The following is a 17,491-nucleotide window of genomic DNA, read 5'->3' as shown; positions in this document are numbered from 1 at the left end:
TTAAGTCACCTTCTCCTCTGTGAGCCTCAGTCAACTGATACTTTTAGTAGGTCTACTTTTCTATACAATTTCATGTGTAATCATTCTTTACTTGCTTGTATGAGACTAGTTGGTGTGGACATGAAGTTGGGAAGACTTTGGTTCAAATCTTATTTCAGACACATAACTGTCTTCTTTCCAGTCCTCTCTGATCCAGTGACACCAGCCTCCAGGCTGTTCCATAAACAACACACTCCATCTCTCAGCTTTGTGCATTTTCCCTGGCTATCTTCCATGCCTGGAACAACTCTCCCTCTTCCACTCCAATTACTGAACTCCCTGGCTTTCTTTAAGGTCCAACTAAAATCCTATTTTTTACAAGTAGCCTTCCCCAGCCCTTCTTAACAGTAGTGCCTTCCCTGTTAACTATTTCCTATTTATCCTGTACATAGCTTTCTTTGGACATGTTTATTCTCTTGTTATCTTCCCCCACTAGATTGTGAGTTCAAATGAGAACAGGGACTGTGTTCTGTGCTTAACACAGTACCTGGCACATAACAGCTACTTAATTCTTACTAAGGCTGTGTGACCCCAGGGCAAGTCACTTAAATGTCTCATTTGTAAAATAAGAGATAATTAACAGCAACTGCCTCATGGGCATGAAATAAATTTCACCACCTCCTCTCTGAGCCTCAGAAACATGGAAACATGAAATAAAATGTCACATTCTGCAAACTGTAAAGTGAATCTTAAAACTAAAACATAAATTTTGGCTATTATTATGTACAAATACCCAGTCTCACCTATTCCTTTTAATCTGCTGTAATCTAAGGTTGTTGGGAAAAATATGAATAACCAAACTGATGAAAATTCAATAACCTTAACTTTACAAGAAATAAAAACTCTGTATATTGGCCTGACTTTGATTCCACAGCTCTCCCACAGCTTTGACACATGCTTTACCATGTACTCATTCACTTCAGGCTCATAGCTGAGTTTCAGGTGATTGAAGTAGCTGGAAATCTGGGTGCTAGAAAAGTATGAAATGACTATTTTTTTTTCTTTAGTCTGTAAATTCTAAAAGGAATGGTAGAATGGTCTGTTTTCTGCTTTTGTATCCTCTGCAGTATAATAAGTATACATAAAAAAATGCTTACTGAGGATAGAACCAAAGTTAGAAATAGTAAATTATATTCTGTCACCCTATTTGATGGTAAGAAGTAGTGTGGTTTAGTGGACAGAGTTGGTTTTAGAATAAGGAAGACTTTGGGATTAAGTCCTGCCCAACATATACTACAGGTTTGTTACCACAAGCAAATCACTCAATCTCTTAGTGTCCTAGCCAACTCTCTTTGTACTCTTCCTTAAATTATAGATGATTTCCAGTCTGCATTACTATAGTTTCCAAATTTCCATAGTGGGAGTTCTCCTTACTGATGAACTTTTTGGTATGGATCCCTCCACCCAAAAAAACAAAACAAAAAAAACCCCTCCAAAATCAGCAGTGATCTCTTCATAAGGGAATGTTTTTCTCTATTGCATCTCTTTTTGACCCATCTTTTATTTTCATAGTTATATATCTATGGAAACAAAGAATGGAATGAGAAAGAAAAAACTTTAAAAGCAGGAGAAACTCATAGGAAGCAGTTAAGTCAAAGAAATGGGAATCTATGCAAAGAAGTCACTAACAACTAAATAGGAACACCTGCTGCATACTAGACTAAAAATGGCCCTCTGTGCTATTTTCTTGAAGCAGGATGGTCAGGCAAGAGGGAGGGGGCAAATGAAAAATGGGAAGAAGTTCATGTGTTTTGCTCAACAGGAAAGAGAACCGGAACTAACCAAAGACCTTCTGAATCACTATGTTGTTAGCTCACTTAACAGCTGGCGGCTTTGCATTTCCAAAATAGAAAAGGAAATGCCACAATGACCTGGCTGACTCTGACTTCCCTTATTTCCAACCCTTAAAATTTCCTTCAACTGCATTTGAGCTGAGTTATCTTCAATGATGTAATGCAAAAAAATGCTAATGATCCTTGTCACAAATAGTAGCTTTCAAAACATCTTTTGTCCTTTCATAAGTAGAGAGAAAAGACAGAACAGTACAACTAAAATCATTTAGGAAGAGTCCCACTAATCTTTATAATTTATTGTATCACAGAAAAATGAAGAGCACTAAAAAAAGCTCAATGGTGGATTTGTCATTATTTAGACACAGAAATCCAACATTACAACCTCTTAGGCCACTTAACATAACTGATGTGATGGAACAAAGGATTATTATGTGTTATAATGAAGTTGGTAGCCATTATAAGAACCGCAATTGATGATCTTTACTACTTTAAGGTTATGATGCAATTTTCCAGTGGAAAAAAAAAAGACTTTAAAAAATTAGTCGTAAAATTCTACAATTTCCCTTAACAAATGAATTAGAATTCAGAAGCAGCTTGGCATACTGACTGAAATGAACACTGAACTAGAACTCAAGAAAATAGGTTCCAATCCTGATGTGCTATCATTTGCTATGTAGCCACTTCTTTTGGATCTTAAGTTTCCCAATCCGTAATAATGGATAATGACAATGATAATTCCCAAAGATAGATAGCCACAGCTTAAGGACATTGATTGATAAGTCGGAAAGTATACTGATGAGGGAAACAATTAAGGACTGAGTCCATGTCATATGAGAACACCATGACCACTGTCTTTACCTATTTGAAGTTACGGAGGGTTATCAGACTTGTTCTCTTTAGCTCAAGAGGACAGATCCAGTAGTAATGGGTAAAAACTGCAAAGAGGTAGATTTAGATCTGATGTCAGGAAAAACTTTCTAACAAGGAATGTGGAATAGACTACTTCAGGAGAAAATTTCCTCAAAGGAAGTTTTCAAGTAAAGGCTAAATGACTGCTTTATGGCTATGTTATACTGAGGGATTCCTTTTACATGTGGGTTGGACTAAGTGGCTATTGAAGTCCCTTCCAACTAAAACCCTGTGACTCTGAATCTACTTTGTATTTATTTAGATGCATACGTGATTCTCCCAAAGAATTTAAGCTCCTTACAGGCAGGCATTGCTTTAGTTTTGTCCATCCCTAGCTCAGTGGCTGGCACATGGTAATTGTTTAATAAATGCTTACTTGATAAAATGTTCAAATGAGTTTTTTTTCCAAATGCTTTATTAACTTCTGATTTACATCATTCACTTCCACCAGATTTTGAGTTACAAATTTTCTCCCCATTTTTCCCCTACCCACTGCCCCAAAATGGCTGTCCCACAGATTATCCCCTCCTCCAATTTGCTCTCTCCCATATCTTCTTCCATACCCCCTTCGACTTTTCCAGTAGGGCATGGTGGATCTCTATGCCCCAGTGCCTGTATATCTTATTTCCCAATTACATGTAAAATAGTATTAATAATAGTATATATATATATATATATTAATTTGATTTTAAAACTTTGAATTCCAGATTCATTCCCTTCTTCCCTTGTCACCCACCCTTACTGGAAAGAAAAGCAATTCAGTATAGGTTGTGCATGTGTAGCTAATGCAAAACATTACCACAGTAAATATATTGTAAAAAACTGACTATATTTCCCTCCCTCCTATCCCACCCCCCACACTTGTTCTATTCTCTTTGATCCTGTCCCTTTTCAAAAGTGGGTGCTTCCAACTGCCCCCCCCCAGCCTACCCTCCTTTCCATCATTTCCCCTTTCATCCCCTTCACCCCTACTCTCCTGTACGGTGAGATACCCTATTTAGTGTGTATGTCATTCCCTCCACAAGCAAAATTCAATGGGAATAAGGTTGACCCATTCCCTTTTCCCTTCCTATTCTTCCCCTCCACTGTAACCATTTTCCCTTGCCTCTTCTATATGAGACAGTTTACCCCATTCTGTCTCTCCCCATCTCCTCTCATTATATTCCTCTCTCACCTCTTAATTTCACCTTTTAAGTATCATCCCTTCCTATTCAATTGGTCCTGTGCCCTCTATGTATACCTGTAAACATATATACACACATTCACATATGTATTCATACACCCATATACCCTCTGATACAGACATATATACATATATATATATACATACATATTTCTATTCCCTTCAACTATTTTCATACTGAGAAAAGTTTCATCAGTTACAATTATTGCTTTTCCATGTAGGAATGCTAATAGTTCAACTTTGATAAGTTCCTTATGATTTCTTTTCCCTGTTTACCTTCTCTTGCTTCTTTTATCTGAATGTCAAGTTTTCTATTCAACTATGGTTTTTTCAGCAAGAATGCTTGAAAAGTCCTCTATTCCACTGAATGACCATATTTTCCTCTGAAACATGATACTCAGTTTTGCTGGGTAGGTGATTCTTGGTTTTAATCCAAGCTCTTTTGACCTCCAGAACATCATATTCCAAGCCCTTTGATTCCTGCCAGATCCTGAGTTATTCTGATTGTTTTTTCACAATATCAAATTGTTTCTTCCTGGCTGCTTTTAATATTTTCTCCATCTGGGAATTTCAGAACCTGGCTATAATATTCCTAGGAGTTTTATTTTTGGGATCTTTTTCAGGAGGTGATCAGTGAATTCTTTCAACCTCTATTTTGCCCTCTGGTTCTAAAATATCAGGGCAGTTTTCCTTGAGAATTTCTTGGAGGATGATTTCTAGGTTCTTTCTTTGATCATGGCTTTCAGGTAGTCCAATAATTTTTAAATTCTCTCTCCTGGATCTATTTTCCAGGTCAGTGGTTTTTCCCATGAGATATTTCACATTGCCTTCTATTCTTTCATTTGTTTGGATCTGTTTAACAGCATCTTGATTTCTCATCAAGTCACTAGCTTCCATTTGCTCCAATCTAATTCTGAAGGAATTATTCTCCTCAGTGAGCTTTTGAGATTCTTTTGCCATTTGAGTTAGTCTATTTTTTAAGGTGTTATTTTCCTCAGTCAGGCTGCTGACTCTCATTTCATAATTTTCTTGCATCGTTCTCATTTCTCTTCCCAATTTTTCCTCCACTTCTCTTATCTGCTTCTTAAGGTCCTCTGTGGCCTGTAATCAGCTCATATTTTTCTTGGAAGCTTTTGATGCAGGAGTTCTGACTTCACCGTCTTCCTCCTGCTCCATGCTTTGATCCTTTTTGTCCCCAAAACAGGAGTCTAATCTTGGATTCTTCTGTTTGCTTTGCTTCCTTTGCCTGGTCATGTCACCACTCAGTCACTTGATCCCTGGGAATTTTGCCACAGTAGCACTCTGCCACCAGACAGGGGAGCTTCATTCCAAACACTGGGGTTTTCTTAGCTGCCGGAGGTATTAGTTGGGTGCCCTCTCTGAAAAGCCTCCACAAGCTCTGGCAAGCTGGTCACACAACCCAGGACTTCCACCCTAGACCGCAATCCTGATCCAAGCAGGTTTAAACCAAGAGCAATTACCCCTCAGACTGGTGGCTTGGTCCCCCTACAATCTGCAGGCCAGGAGCTGAGCTGCCATGTGGTGGCGGCTGTACGGCCATGGACATCAGCAGCTTCTCACTCCCAGGGACAAAAGCCCACACACTCCCAACTACTGGATCCCAAAGTCCACACTGCACTGACATCTCACTTTGTCCTTCGCATCTAAGTGTTGATAATTCTGGACCACCACAGCTGCTGGTGATCTGGAGTCCTTCCAGCTGGTGGTTGGTCAGGCCTGCCCTGGGGCTAAAACCTTTGGCTTGGGTGGGGCTGGGCTCGGCTCCCAGAGCGCTGCCAGGAGGTTAGCTTCTCTGTATCATTTTATGTGTTCTGTAGCTCCAAAGTTTGTTCAGAGTCCCCTTTTTCATGAATTGGAGGTGGTGGGAGCCAGAGCCGCGTGGAGATCCTGTTTCTACTTGATCATCTTGACCCAAATGAGAGTTTTAAAATGTGGAAAGCACTTTGGAAAATATAAGTTGCTATATACATTATAAAACTGATCAGAATTAAGGATGGATTTTCATGAAGGTGCTGAAGAATTAAGTAAAGGTTAATTACTCAGTACTGTGCAAAGTATAAAATAAGTAGGTATGAAGTACAGTATTTTTGCTAGGTATGAGTGTCTACATTGTCAGCAGTAAACACTGGTAACTTAGTATATCTTTAATTAAAAAATATCTGTTCTCATCTGCTGGGCCTAGCTGGACTCTTGAGAAAATGGGGCACCCTCTCCCCAGCTAGTAAAGTCTAATTTTTTTTTTTTAAAGCTCTTATCTGGGTCTAGGCAGTACCAAACCTCCCAGGCAAGGGAGTGAGGAGCTTAGACCTGAGAAATGGTACTCCATGAGTCATGCTAGTGGGGGTGAGGAAAGACTTCTAGGGAACTGGAAGTTAGCTGATATTCAGACTCTGCCTTGGCAGGAAAAGGCTGGGAGATTGCTACTGATTTTAGTCTTGTCAGGGTGACTCACCTTCCGTAGCAGAGTTTTTTTAAGTTTCCCCGAGACTTCTTCATTTAATGGGATAGGGAAACAATTGGGGTCATTACAACAGACATATGGCATTTCAATAATAACTCATAGGTATATAGTGTTTTAAGGTTTGCAAAGTGCTTTCCTCAAAAGAGCTATGTGAGGTAGGTAAGACAAGTATTATTATCCCTGTTACATAGATGAGAAAAACAAGGCTCTGAAAAATTTACTGTTTTTTCCATGCTGATATAGCTAGTAAATATCAGAGACGGAATTTAAAACCCAGGTATCAGGAGTCAAGGTCCAAAACTCTAACCCCTGTACCACGTGGACTCTCTCTACAGACCTCCCTCCTCTTGGCGCTCTCTTCACACAGCCTATAGCCATACTGCCACATGCCATCCCTACAAAATGACACTAATTTTGTTCAATTAATTTTCCTTCTGCCTCTGTATTTTTATATTTCTATTCTGTCAATTCTTTCTTCCCCCCAGAGAGTCGACTGTTTTTGATAGTGTCTGTCCTTGTTTTAAATTATCTACCTTTCTGCTACACTGACTAATTTCTTCTTAAAAGCTCTAATTTCTATCATTTCTTTTATTGCTATTCTGAAAAATTTGCTACTATTCTGGACAATTCTTGGAGCTGTTGCAAGAAAAAAGGAAGCAAAAAGAGTCATCAATTAGGGAATGACTGAAAAAATTAAGGTATATTAATATAATGGAATATTATTGTGCTGTAAGAAATTACGCTGGGTGGCCCAGTGAATAGAGCACTGGCCCTGGAGTCAGGAGAACCTGAGTTCAAATCCAGCCTAAGAAACAACACACCAGCCATGTGACCTTGGGCAAGTCACTTAACCCCAACTGCCCTCCAAAAAGTTAAAAAAAAATTTATGTTAGGGATGGTTTCAGAGACCTAGAAATATATATGAACCAACATGGAGTTAAGTGAACAGAACTAGAACTATTTCTATAATAACAGCAACACTGCAAAGACAAAATTTCGAAAAACAGTGACAAAAACAATGACCAACTACTATTCCAAAGGACTAATAGTGAAGAATGCTACACCTGATAGAAAAGTGATGGACTCAAGACAAAGAGAGTCATTTTTTTTTGGACATGGCTAATGTAGGGATTTCTTTTTGCCTGACTACATATTTATTACAAAGGTTTGGGTTTTTTTCCCCCCTAATTGGGGGGGGGTGGCATGGCGGGAAGGGGAGAGAATAAATTTTTGTTAACTGAAAAATTAAATTAAAAAAGAAAGTTCCAAAAAAAAATCTGTCTTACATACACACTCCTGAGAAAACAGATCACTGGTGCTTCCTGAAGCTACAAATGAAATCTAATGAAATCACAGAATTTTGGTTCTTGAAAGCAATAATTTAATTTATGCCTTATGTAGGATTCCCCTCCTTAGTGTACCTGATTGGGGAGTGGGAAGGCATCCAATTTCTGCTAGAATATTTCTACTGATAGGGAGGGAGCTAACTGTTTTGCAAGGCAGTCCACTTTGTGACTGAATAGTTATGTTAACAAGTTCTTTCTTATGACATTTTCATTCCTATTGTATACATGAGGAAACTGACGTTTGGAGACATTGAGCAACTTTCCACATGGCTAGTAAGAGATGTTGCTGGGACTGGGTATTGCAACTACTTGTGCAATGCTCTTTGCGTTATATCTACACCAAGTTGAATGAATTTTATTAGTAGGCATAGCACAGTGCTGATTCATAATGAACCTGTAGTCAGCTAAACGCCCCAAGTCTTTTTTATGTGAACTTTCTAATGAGAGTTCTCTCAATTTATAGCTGTGCTATTGCTTTCCTTTTACATCACTGTTTTTACAACTTTATATTAATACCTATAAAAATTTGTTAGTTTGGGCCTCTAGTCCTAGCCTGTCAAGATATTCCTGAATCTTACTTTTTACACACACAGATATATACATATGTCAAATCAGCTATTCCTCCCAGGTTTATATTATCTATACATGTGGCATGTGGCTTTTTAGACCTTTATCCAAGGTGGTAATAAAAACAGGTCAACAGTCCAGGGGCAAGGACAAAATCCTATGTTGTGCCATTAGAGACCTTTGTATTATCTCTAGAATCAAAAATAAAATCTTGCATTTGACTTTTAAAGCCCTTGACAACCTTGCCCCTTCCCACTTTTCCAGTGTTCTTACAACATATCCTCTACACATACTTGTCGATTTTTAGTGATACTGGCCAGTTCTGGTCATTTTCATTGGCTGTCCCCCTGCCTGGAACTCTCTTCCCTCTTCTTCGCTATTTCCTGGCTTCCTTCAAGTTTCACTAAGTACCACCTGCTGTAAGAAGTCTTTTCTGGTCCTCTTTTTTTTCCCCCCTGCATTAAACTGTTTTAACAGTTCAAAATTCTGTGACAGATTTTTGGCCAAGTTGTTTCCATTTAAAAATTACTGATTTTAAAAGCTAACTTTCAAACTGCCACAAAACAAATGGTCCACAAAACATTCCTTTCCTCCTGAAGCTTTTATGATACATTGTAATCATTAATCAATCTTTTACTATTAAACTTAAATGGCCAATTGAGACAAACAGTTATGAGACTGTTCTTCCACCACTGATTAAGACTGGGGTGCAGGTGTTGTATAGGATATTCATTTAGCCTTCTGGGCAGATTTTGTGACCTTGCCAGCTCCAGCAGCTTTCTTATCAACTGCACTGATAACACCAAATGCAACAGTCTGCCTCATATCACGGACAGCAAAACGACCCAGAGGAGGATAGTCAGAGAAACTCTCCACACACACGGGCTTGCCTGGAACCATGTCAACGACGGCAGCATCACCAGATTTCAGTAACTTAGGGCCGCCTTCCATCTTCTTACCAGAACGATGATCAATCTTTTCCTTCAGTTCTGCAAACTCGCAAGCAATGTGAGCAGTGTGACAATCCAGAACAGTATACAGCCAGCACTGATTTGGCCTGGATGGTTCAGGATAATAATGTGTGCAGTGATGGGTCATTCTTGCTATCACCAGCCACATTACCATGGTGTACATCTCTGACAGAAATGTTCTTGACATTGAAACCAATATTATCCCCTGGCAGAGCCCTACTCGGGGCTTCATGGTACATTTCAACAGACTTGACTTTAGTTGTAACATTGACTGGGGCAAAGGTGACCACCAAGCCTGGTTTTAGAACACCAGTTTCCACTCAGTCAACAGGTATAGTACCAATACCACCAATCTCGTAGACATCTCAGAGGGGTAGACGAAGGGGCTTGTCAGTTGGACGAGCTGGTGGCAGAATGCAATGCAAAGCTTCAAGCAGAGTAGTTCCATTAGCACTGCCATCCTTATGAGTTACTTTCCCTCCCTTGAACCAAGGAATATTAGAGCTTAGCTCCAGCATGTTGTCACAATTCCAACCTGAAACTGGCACAAAAGCTGCTGTGTCAGGGGTGTAGCCAATCTTCTTAGTATAGGTATTGACTTCCTTATATCTCTTCTGGCTGTAGGGGGGCTCAGTGGAATCCATTTTGTTTACACCAACAATCAGTTGTTTTATACCTAGTGTGTAGGCAAGAAGGGCATGCTCACAGGTCTGCCCATTCTTTGAGATACCAGCTTCAAATTTGCCAACACCAGCAGCAACAATCAGGACAGCACAGTCATCCTGAGATGTGCCTGTAATACGTTCTTGATAAAGTCTCTGTGTCCTGAAGCATCAATAACAGTCACACAAGTACTTGCTGGTCTCAAATTTCCACAGGGAGATATCAATAGTGATACCATGCTCATGTTTAGCCTTTATTTGTCTAAGACCCAGGCATATTTGAAGGAGCCCTTTCCTATCTCAGCAGCCTCCTTCTCGATGGTTCTCTCATTAATTCCACCACATTTGTAGATGTGGTGGCCGGTAGTGATGGACTTGCCACAGTCTGTATGTCCAATGACGACAACGTTAACGTGAGTCTTTTCCTTGCCCATTTTTGTGGAGGTTTAGTGATGATTTTCACAACACCTGTGTTCTGGCAGCAAAACCTGTTGCAGAAAAAAAATTTTCTGGTCCTCTTGAAATTGAGTGCCTTTCCTTTGAGATTATCCTGTATATATTTTGTTTGTACAATTGTGTGCATGTTATTTCCCTCACTAGAACATGAGTTCCTGAGAGCAGGGAATGGTTTTTTTTTTGCCTTTATTTGTATCCCCTGCACTTAGCCCAGTGTCTAGTACACAGAAAGTACTTAATAAATGCTTGCTGATTTGACTTCACCTACAAGTTGACAATGATCATTAATATCTGGAGATAAGGCTGTAGAATCAGTTAAATGAACTATGTTCATAATTGTCTTCACTGCATCCACAAGTACATCATGAGAAATTTAGTCAAGTATTCTGTTGAAATTAAAATCTAATTCAACCAGAAACATCTGGTGGCTTAGCAGATAGAACACTGGGCCTGAGGTCAGGAAGATGTTGGTTCAAATTTGGTCTTACATACTTACTAGCTGTGACCCAGAAGAAATCACGTAATCTGTTTACCTCCATTCTCTCAACTGTAAAATGAGAATAACAATAATACCTACTTTGCAGGGTTATTCTGAATATAAATAAGATAATACTTTTCAAAAGTGCTTAGCACAGTGCCTGGCACATAGGTATATACAATATAAATGTCTCCTCTTATTCTGTTTACAAAATTCTTCTACGTGATGCTTACTGACTTGTCTAGTTCAGTAACTATTAGCAAAAGAAGAAATCAAGTTAGGTTATCATGACTTGTACTTAGTGTACCCACGCTACTGTGTAGTGATCCCCACTTCTTTTTGCTTCGGTGCTTACAAACTATTTAATAATCTTTTCAAAAATTTTATTTAAGATTGATCTTGATGCATTCAACAATAAGAACAAAAAACACTTTTCATTTTTAGAACTGAATAATAGCATTCAGGTTGGGAGGCCACTTATCAAGGAAAGATGCAACTTTTAGGATAGATCAAAAACACAGCTAATAACTTCATAATACTGCCATACATATCTAAACATAGTATATTATATTATTATACTATATATAAATCATGGATAATTATTCTTGCAAATTTTCTGTTTAAATACAAAGGTTGTGCAAAAAATATCAAGCCTAGGCTTAGCTCTGAGTTCAAAAGAACACTTGTCATGAGGAGGAATGAGAGTTCAACTAAACTGTGTGCTCTACTCTCCTGGAGTTGAGTATATTAAGCATCCTGAAGCAGAGGAACCCAGTAAGAAAGGAACTTTATTGATTGGTCTTATCTGAAATAGGAAAGTCAGGTAATATAATTTCTATAGTGAATCAGAAACATCTGAGAAGAGTTTTATGATAATAATGGTCAAAGGGTGTTGCTAAGAACTGTACAGCATGTAAAGAAAATACTATAAAACAAATGTTACTTTTACAAGGTTCAAATATACTAAAATATGATGTTATGTAACCATAGTCAACTGTAATATTACTTCTCAAACAGGCCTTAAACATGACTTTTTAAACCAATTAAAATAACTATTGCCTTTAATAATAAGGAATAATTAGAGCTAATATGTCCCTATTCATTAGTAGTAACGTTTACTATGTGATTTTCAGCAAATTATAGCAATGATTCAGATGCCTAGTACTATTACAATTTCTTTACCTAAATTGCTAGTTGAAACAACTGAGATAGACAAGACAGGAGGGAAACTGTGGAAAAGAATTACAGACTAAACCATCACTTCCTTCCACCTGTGGTATATAAATAACTAAAAGAAGATCATTCAAAATGTAAAGATATAGGGTAGCTAGGTGGTGCAGTGAATAGAGCACCTACCCTGGAGTCAGGAGGACCTGTGTTCAAAAATCCAGCCTCAAACACCTAACACACACTAGCCATGTGACCTTGGGCAGCAAGTCACTTAACCCCAACTGCCCTGTCTTTCCCCCCTCCCAAAAAAGATTAAATAAACCCCAAATGTCTTAAGTTTTGAAAATTATAGTCAACATCATTAGTTTTGGGTTTTTGGGGTTTTTTTTGCTTTTTGGAGGGAAATTGGGATTAAGTGACTTGCCCAGGTCACATGGCTAGTTTTTGTGTTAAGTGTCTGAGGTCGGATCCGAACCCAGGTCCTCCTGATTCCAGGGCCAGTGCTCTATTCACTGAGCCACCTAGCCGCCCCCATTAGTTTTTCTTTATTTCACAGTAACTGAATAGATCATTTCCAGAATATCAATCATGAACCACTAAGGCAGTTAAGAAATCATGAATAAACTAAGTCAATTATGAAATAAAAGTAAAAAAGAAACTCTACGACAACTCAAGCCCTTTTTAGTATCCAAATATGGTTACAATTACCAAATATGGTTAAAGGATTTTTTACCAAATGATTGCCAAGGGTCAGAAGTAGTTGATGTAGTTGCAGCTCCTCCCCAGGGATCAGTTTGGTTGGTTACAGTTGATGTTCCCCATGGTTCTTCTTTCTGAGGGGCAGCAGCTGAGTTGGGTAGGGCATCCATCAAATCCAATAGAGTGTTATGCTGTGGGGGAGGGGGAAAATGCTTTTAGATCAAACAAACCCCACAAAAACAAGCAAAACCCCAAATGAAACAAAACAAAAATAACCCCAAAACAAAATAAAATCCACTGGTAGAGCTTTTGCTAGTTTCAAACTCCATTAAAATATGCGATTCCTGAAATATTTCTTGAATGAAGACAATACTATAATACCTAAAATGAAATTCGACTAAAACCCAATGCATTATACTATATTCAGGTTACTTTAGAAAACAATTATGTAACTTAGCTAAATGTCAGGACCAAATGAGAATGTATGCAGAGGGTTTTTGCAAGCATCATTGTTATTATTGTTACTGTTATTTTTACCTCTTTCTTTCTTGGAATTTTAACAGTGTCTCTACGACTTTCTTCCAGGGCCATTTGTAACCTTAGATCATCTCCACGTCTAAGACGCTCTTCCTGAAATGGATAAGGGCATCTGATTTTATTACAATAATAAATAACATTTAAGATAAAAAAATACTTATGTGAAGTTCCATTTGTATATTATTTCAAAATAAAAATCAGAAGTGACTTTTTTTTTTACCCCACAGAATTACAATGGCTTAGAAAAGAGGCTTGGATATTCATTGTGATACACCAATCTATCATCAGTGACTTTGATTCCACTATTTCAGGGATGGCTCTAGGGTGTTTTTAGCATCCTCCTACCATTCCTTTTGTCCCGTTGCTCTTCACCCTTACTCTACTCAACTTCCCCCACATAGACCCTATGCCTCATCTGACAGAGCTTACTCTCAGATATAGCTGAAAAGCTTTTTGGCTAAAGATCAACTAAATAAGGAAAGAATTTCTCTTAGAGGAGAATTAATGAGTGCTGATGTGACGCCATGAGCATTCTCTGGTGTCTATCCAGTGACCAATGCATTGAACTGCACTCATTTAGAATGTGGTGATAGAGACAATATTAATGCTATAGCTCTATCTTAAAATGCAGCCTTGGGGAGATATTCCTAATATCTGTAATAAATTTAACTGAATAAAAGAATGAATCATTTAATGGGGCTACCCTCTAATTCCCTTGAAAATCAACCCTTTTATAGGAGAACATTTTTTGGGGGGGGGGGAAGTGTTGTGTTTTTTGAAGTCAGTAGTTTTTGTAACGATGTTTCTGAAATATGGTTTTGAATGCTTTTTTCCTTTTCTCTCTTAAGGCTTACTCACAATTCTCACCTAAATCCTCCCCTCCCCCTGCCCCCCACCAATTTCCATACAGTGGGCTGTGGGAAACATGAACTCACAGCAAATAGAAACCAGGTCATAACAAACAAAATCCTAAACAAACTCCTTCAAGACAGAAGCTGTGTCAGGTCCTTCCTTTGGAATCTCACACTGTCTAGAATATTGTAATGTGCTCAAAAAGCACTTGAAAGCTTCAGGATGATTCTGACAGGCCTGTTGCATAAATAAAAAGCTACCCAGATAACTGACCTGCTCTGCAACTTCTCTGCTCATTGCTAATGCAAGCTGTAGCTGAAGTTCTTCTTCTCCACTTGTCTGAGGTCGGGCCTGTTCCAGCTCTGAAGAAACACGAGGGGAGGTAGCTGTTGAAGCAACAAGACAACAGTTTTTATATGCAAAAGACCATAAGACAATTTAATGCAACCTATTATTTGTCCCCATGCCAAGAGATTTGCCAAATCTTTCCAAAACAGGCACATTTATAAAGTTATAATGAATCTTAAAAGATAAATACACAGATAACAGATAAATGTGGATGTATGTAAAGTACCTAACAGCATGAAAGGAAAAATTATTTTTAAGATGATGATCTTCACAATAAATAAGAGTCACATGGGGTTGAAAGGGAACTGCTCAATTTCAAAAAGATTAAGTGCAATGACTATAATAAAATAAATTCCCTGAAAGGATGGACAAAATAAGCCATCAACAAGCATTAATAAAAGGCATCCACTATGTGCCAGGAACTATTTTAGGCTCTAGGGATACAAAGACAAAATCTGAACAGTTTCTGCCCTCAATGAGCTTACATTCTATCAAGTGAGACAATATGTACGTGTAAATAAAGAATAAATAAAAAATAAATAGAAGGTGATTTGAGTAGAAAGGGTAGTGGGTAGGTGGAGGAGTGTCAGCAAAATATTTATGTAGAAAGGGATGCTTGATTTCAATCTTGAAAAAAAAAAAAACACCAAGGTATTATATGAAGCATAGGAAGAAGTATATTCCAGGCAAGTGGGACTGATAACGAAAAGGCACAAAGATGGGACATGGAGTACTGTAAGAAACAGCAAGAATGTCAGCTTGGTTAGAGTGAAGGATGCAAGAAGGATAGAAATGTATAAAGAGATTAGAAAGGTATATTGGGATCAGGTTGTAAACAGCTTATTGTGTCAAACAGTGGAGTTTATATTTTTTCCTGCACAGAGATAACTAAATCCATGGGAGCTGAAGAAGTCATCAAGTGAGAGTATAGAGAGAAGAGAAAAAATAATCAGGAAAAGCTTTGGGATGCACTCAGAGTTAAGAGGTATGATACTGATGAGTCAGCAAAAGAGAATAAGAAGAGGTCAGTCATACAGGAGGATAACCAGGAAAGAAGAAGCATCATAAACCTCAGAAAAGAGGGACTATCCAGAAATAGAGTGGTCAATAATGTCAAATGCATCAGAAAAATCAAGGATGACTGAGAAAAGACCACCAATGAGATTCAGCAATTAAGATCACATATAATACTAGGTAATTCCATCTGAGTGATAAGATTGGAAGTCAAATTACAAAGTATTGATACATTTTGTGTAAACATACATATAGCATTCAAGAAACAAGAACAATGCAAATGCATTCACATACTCTAACTTTTCTGATTTGCAAGAATACACCTATGGAGAATTCAGACTGCTGTAAGTATCATGGAAATGCAATGTACTACCACAACTTATTAAATATTTTTAAGAATGTAACACTACAAACTTCTAAAAATATATAGGCAGAGGTTTTTGTTATAACTTCTTGGACAATTTAAGCAATCTTCCTTGTGTAGAACTTAACAATACTTCACAGGACTGTTGTGAGGATCAAAACAAATTATATCTCTAATATCTCTAATACTTTGAAAACCTTAAAGCCTCCACATAAACGTTAGCTATTTTTTAACATAATTGACCAGGACTGAAGACGCAGCTATAGTCTCCTACATATTCCTACTATATATGAAAGTGAGTTAAATTTGTACCAACCTCTAGGAAGATATTTATTATTAAACACTAAATTCTTGATTTTACTTTATTTCCTAAAATTTGCCTCTTTTATGATAAAGTGTCAAACTAATTCTGGTTAACTGAGTGCCAACGAAAGTTTTACTATAAATACCATCTAGTAAAAATAGATAATAAAGAGAATATAAATTTTCTCTTCATACAGTAAACTGTAAATACACTATAAAATAATCTTCCTTCTGCCTCCTAAATGTGGGTATCCTGAAAGATATAGTCCTTTATCCTCTGCTGCTCTTTCCTCTAACCTAGTTCAGCTGAAGAAACAAGGCAATGAAGAGAAACAAGAGGTGGAATGTTTCTGGCAGGGCAAACCACTACTACCACCCCTCCTGTTGAGGCTGCAATATAAGACCCTATGTCCCCAAATCCCTGGAAATAGCAATGCCCCCTAGCGCACCAACCCTACTTCCAGTTTGGCCCAGCATCCACCCACTCCTACCAAGACAGGACTGGACAAGTGCCACTCTGCAGGTGCTGTAGCTACTCTCTCCTCAACAACCTCAGCCATTATTATATCTATTGAAGTCCTTAGAACTAGTAAATGGATCAACATCATGGCTTTATCAACAGAAATGACACTAAAAAAATGCATTATCATTTGCCTTGCATAAAGACCACTGGGACTCTCCATCTGCCCCACAGCTTAATTCTAAATTAATCTTTTATTTATTTATTTTAGATTTCAACATTCATTTCCACAAGATTTTGAGTTACAAATTTTCTCTCCGTTTTTCCCCTACCCCCACCCCAAGATAGCAAACCTACTGAATAACCCTTCCCCCAATCTGCTCTCTCTTATATCCTCCCCACCCCCAACTTTCTAGTAGGGCAAGATGGATTTCTATACCTCAGTGCCTGTATATTCTATTTCTCAGTTGCATGTAAAAAACAAAAAATTTTTAACATTGTTTTTAAAACTTTGATTTCTAGATTCTTTCCCTTCTTCCCTCCTCACCCACCCCCACTGGGAAGATAAGCAATTCAATATAGGTTATACATGTGTAGTTAAGCAAAATGTTTCCATAGCAGTTACATTGTGAAAGACTAACTATATTTCCCTCCATCCTATCTCGTTCCCCAATTATTCTATTTTCTACTTTGACCCTCTTTTCAAAAATGATTGCTTCTGACTACCCTCTCCTCCAATCTGCCCTCCCTTTTATCATCCCCCCTCTTATCCCCTTCCCCCCTACTTTCCTGTAGGTTAAGATACCCAATTGAGTGTGTGTGTTATTCCCTCTTTAAGTCAAATTCAATGAGAGTAAG

The 17,491-nt window shown here is 38.1% G+C and overlaps 1 protein-coding gene and 1 pseudogene across 6 annotated transcripts in view; both read right to left on the bottom strand.

Annotated features, from left to right (window-relative positions):
- The window catches only part of EPN2 (epsin 2), a 104,955-nt gene that overhangs the window by 20,600 nt on the left and 66,864 nt on the right, over positions 1-17,491 (bottom strand). For all 6 annotated transcript variants that reach the window (XM_069085199.1, XM_069085200.1, XM_069085198.1 and 3 more), the window contains exons 3-5: positions 14,418-14,530; positions 13,293-13,385; positions 12,790-12,946 (exon numbers count right to left, since the gene is read on the bottom strand). In XM_069085199.1, coding sequence (XP_068941300.1) covers positions 12,790-12,946; positions 13,293-13,385; positions 14,418-14,530 — 363 coding nt within the window. The remainder of the gene's footprint in view (positions 1-12,789; positions 12,947-13,292; positions 13,386-14,417; positions 14,531-17,491) is intronic.
- Positions 9,039-12,778, bottom strand: LOC138158888 (elongation factor 1-alpha 1 pseudogene; annotated as a pseudogene).

The sequence above is a fragment of the Petaurus breviceps genome, unplaced genomic scaffold (genome assembly GCF_028583685.1).
Source record: "Petaurus breviceps papuanus isolate PSGF00001 unplaced genomic scaffold, PetGlider_PUasm1.0 175, whole genome shotgun sequence".
NCBI lineage: Eukaryota > Metazoa > Chordata > Mammalia > Diprotodontia > Petauridae > Petaurus > Petaurus breviceps.
The sequence above is the reverse complement of the archived record's forward strand: the minus strand, read 5'-3'. Positions and strand labels throughout refer to the sequence as shown.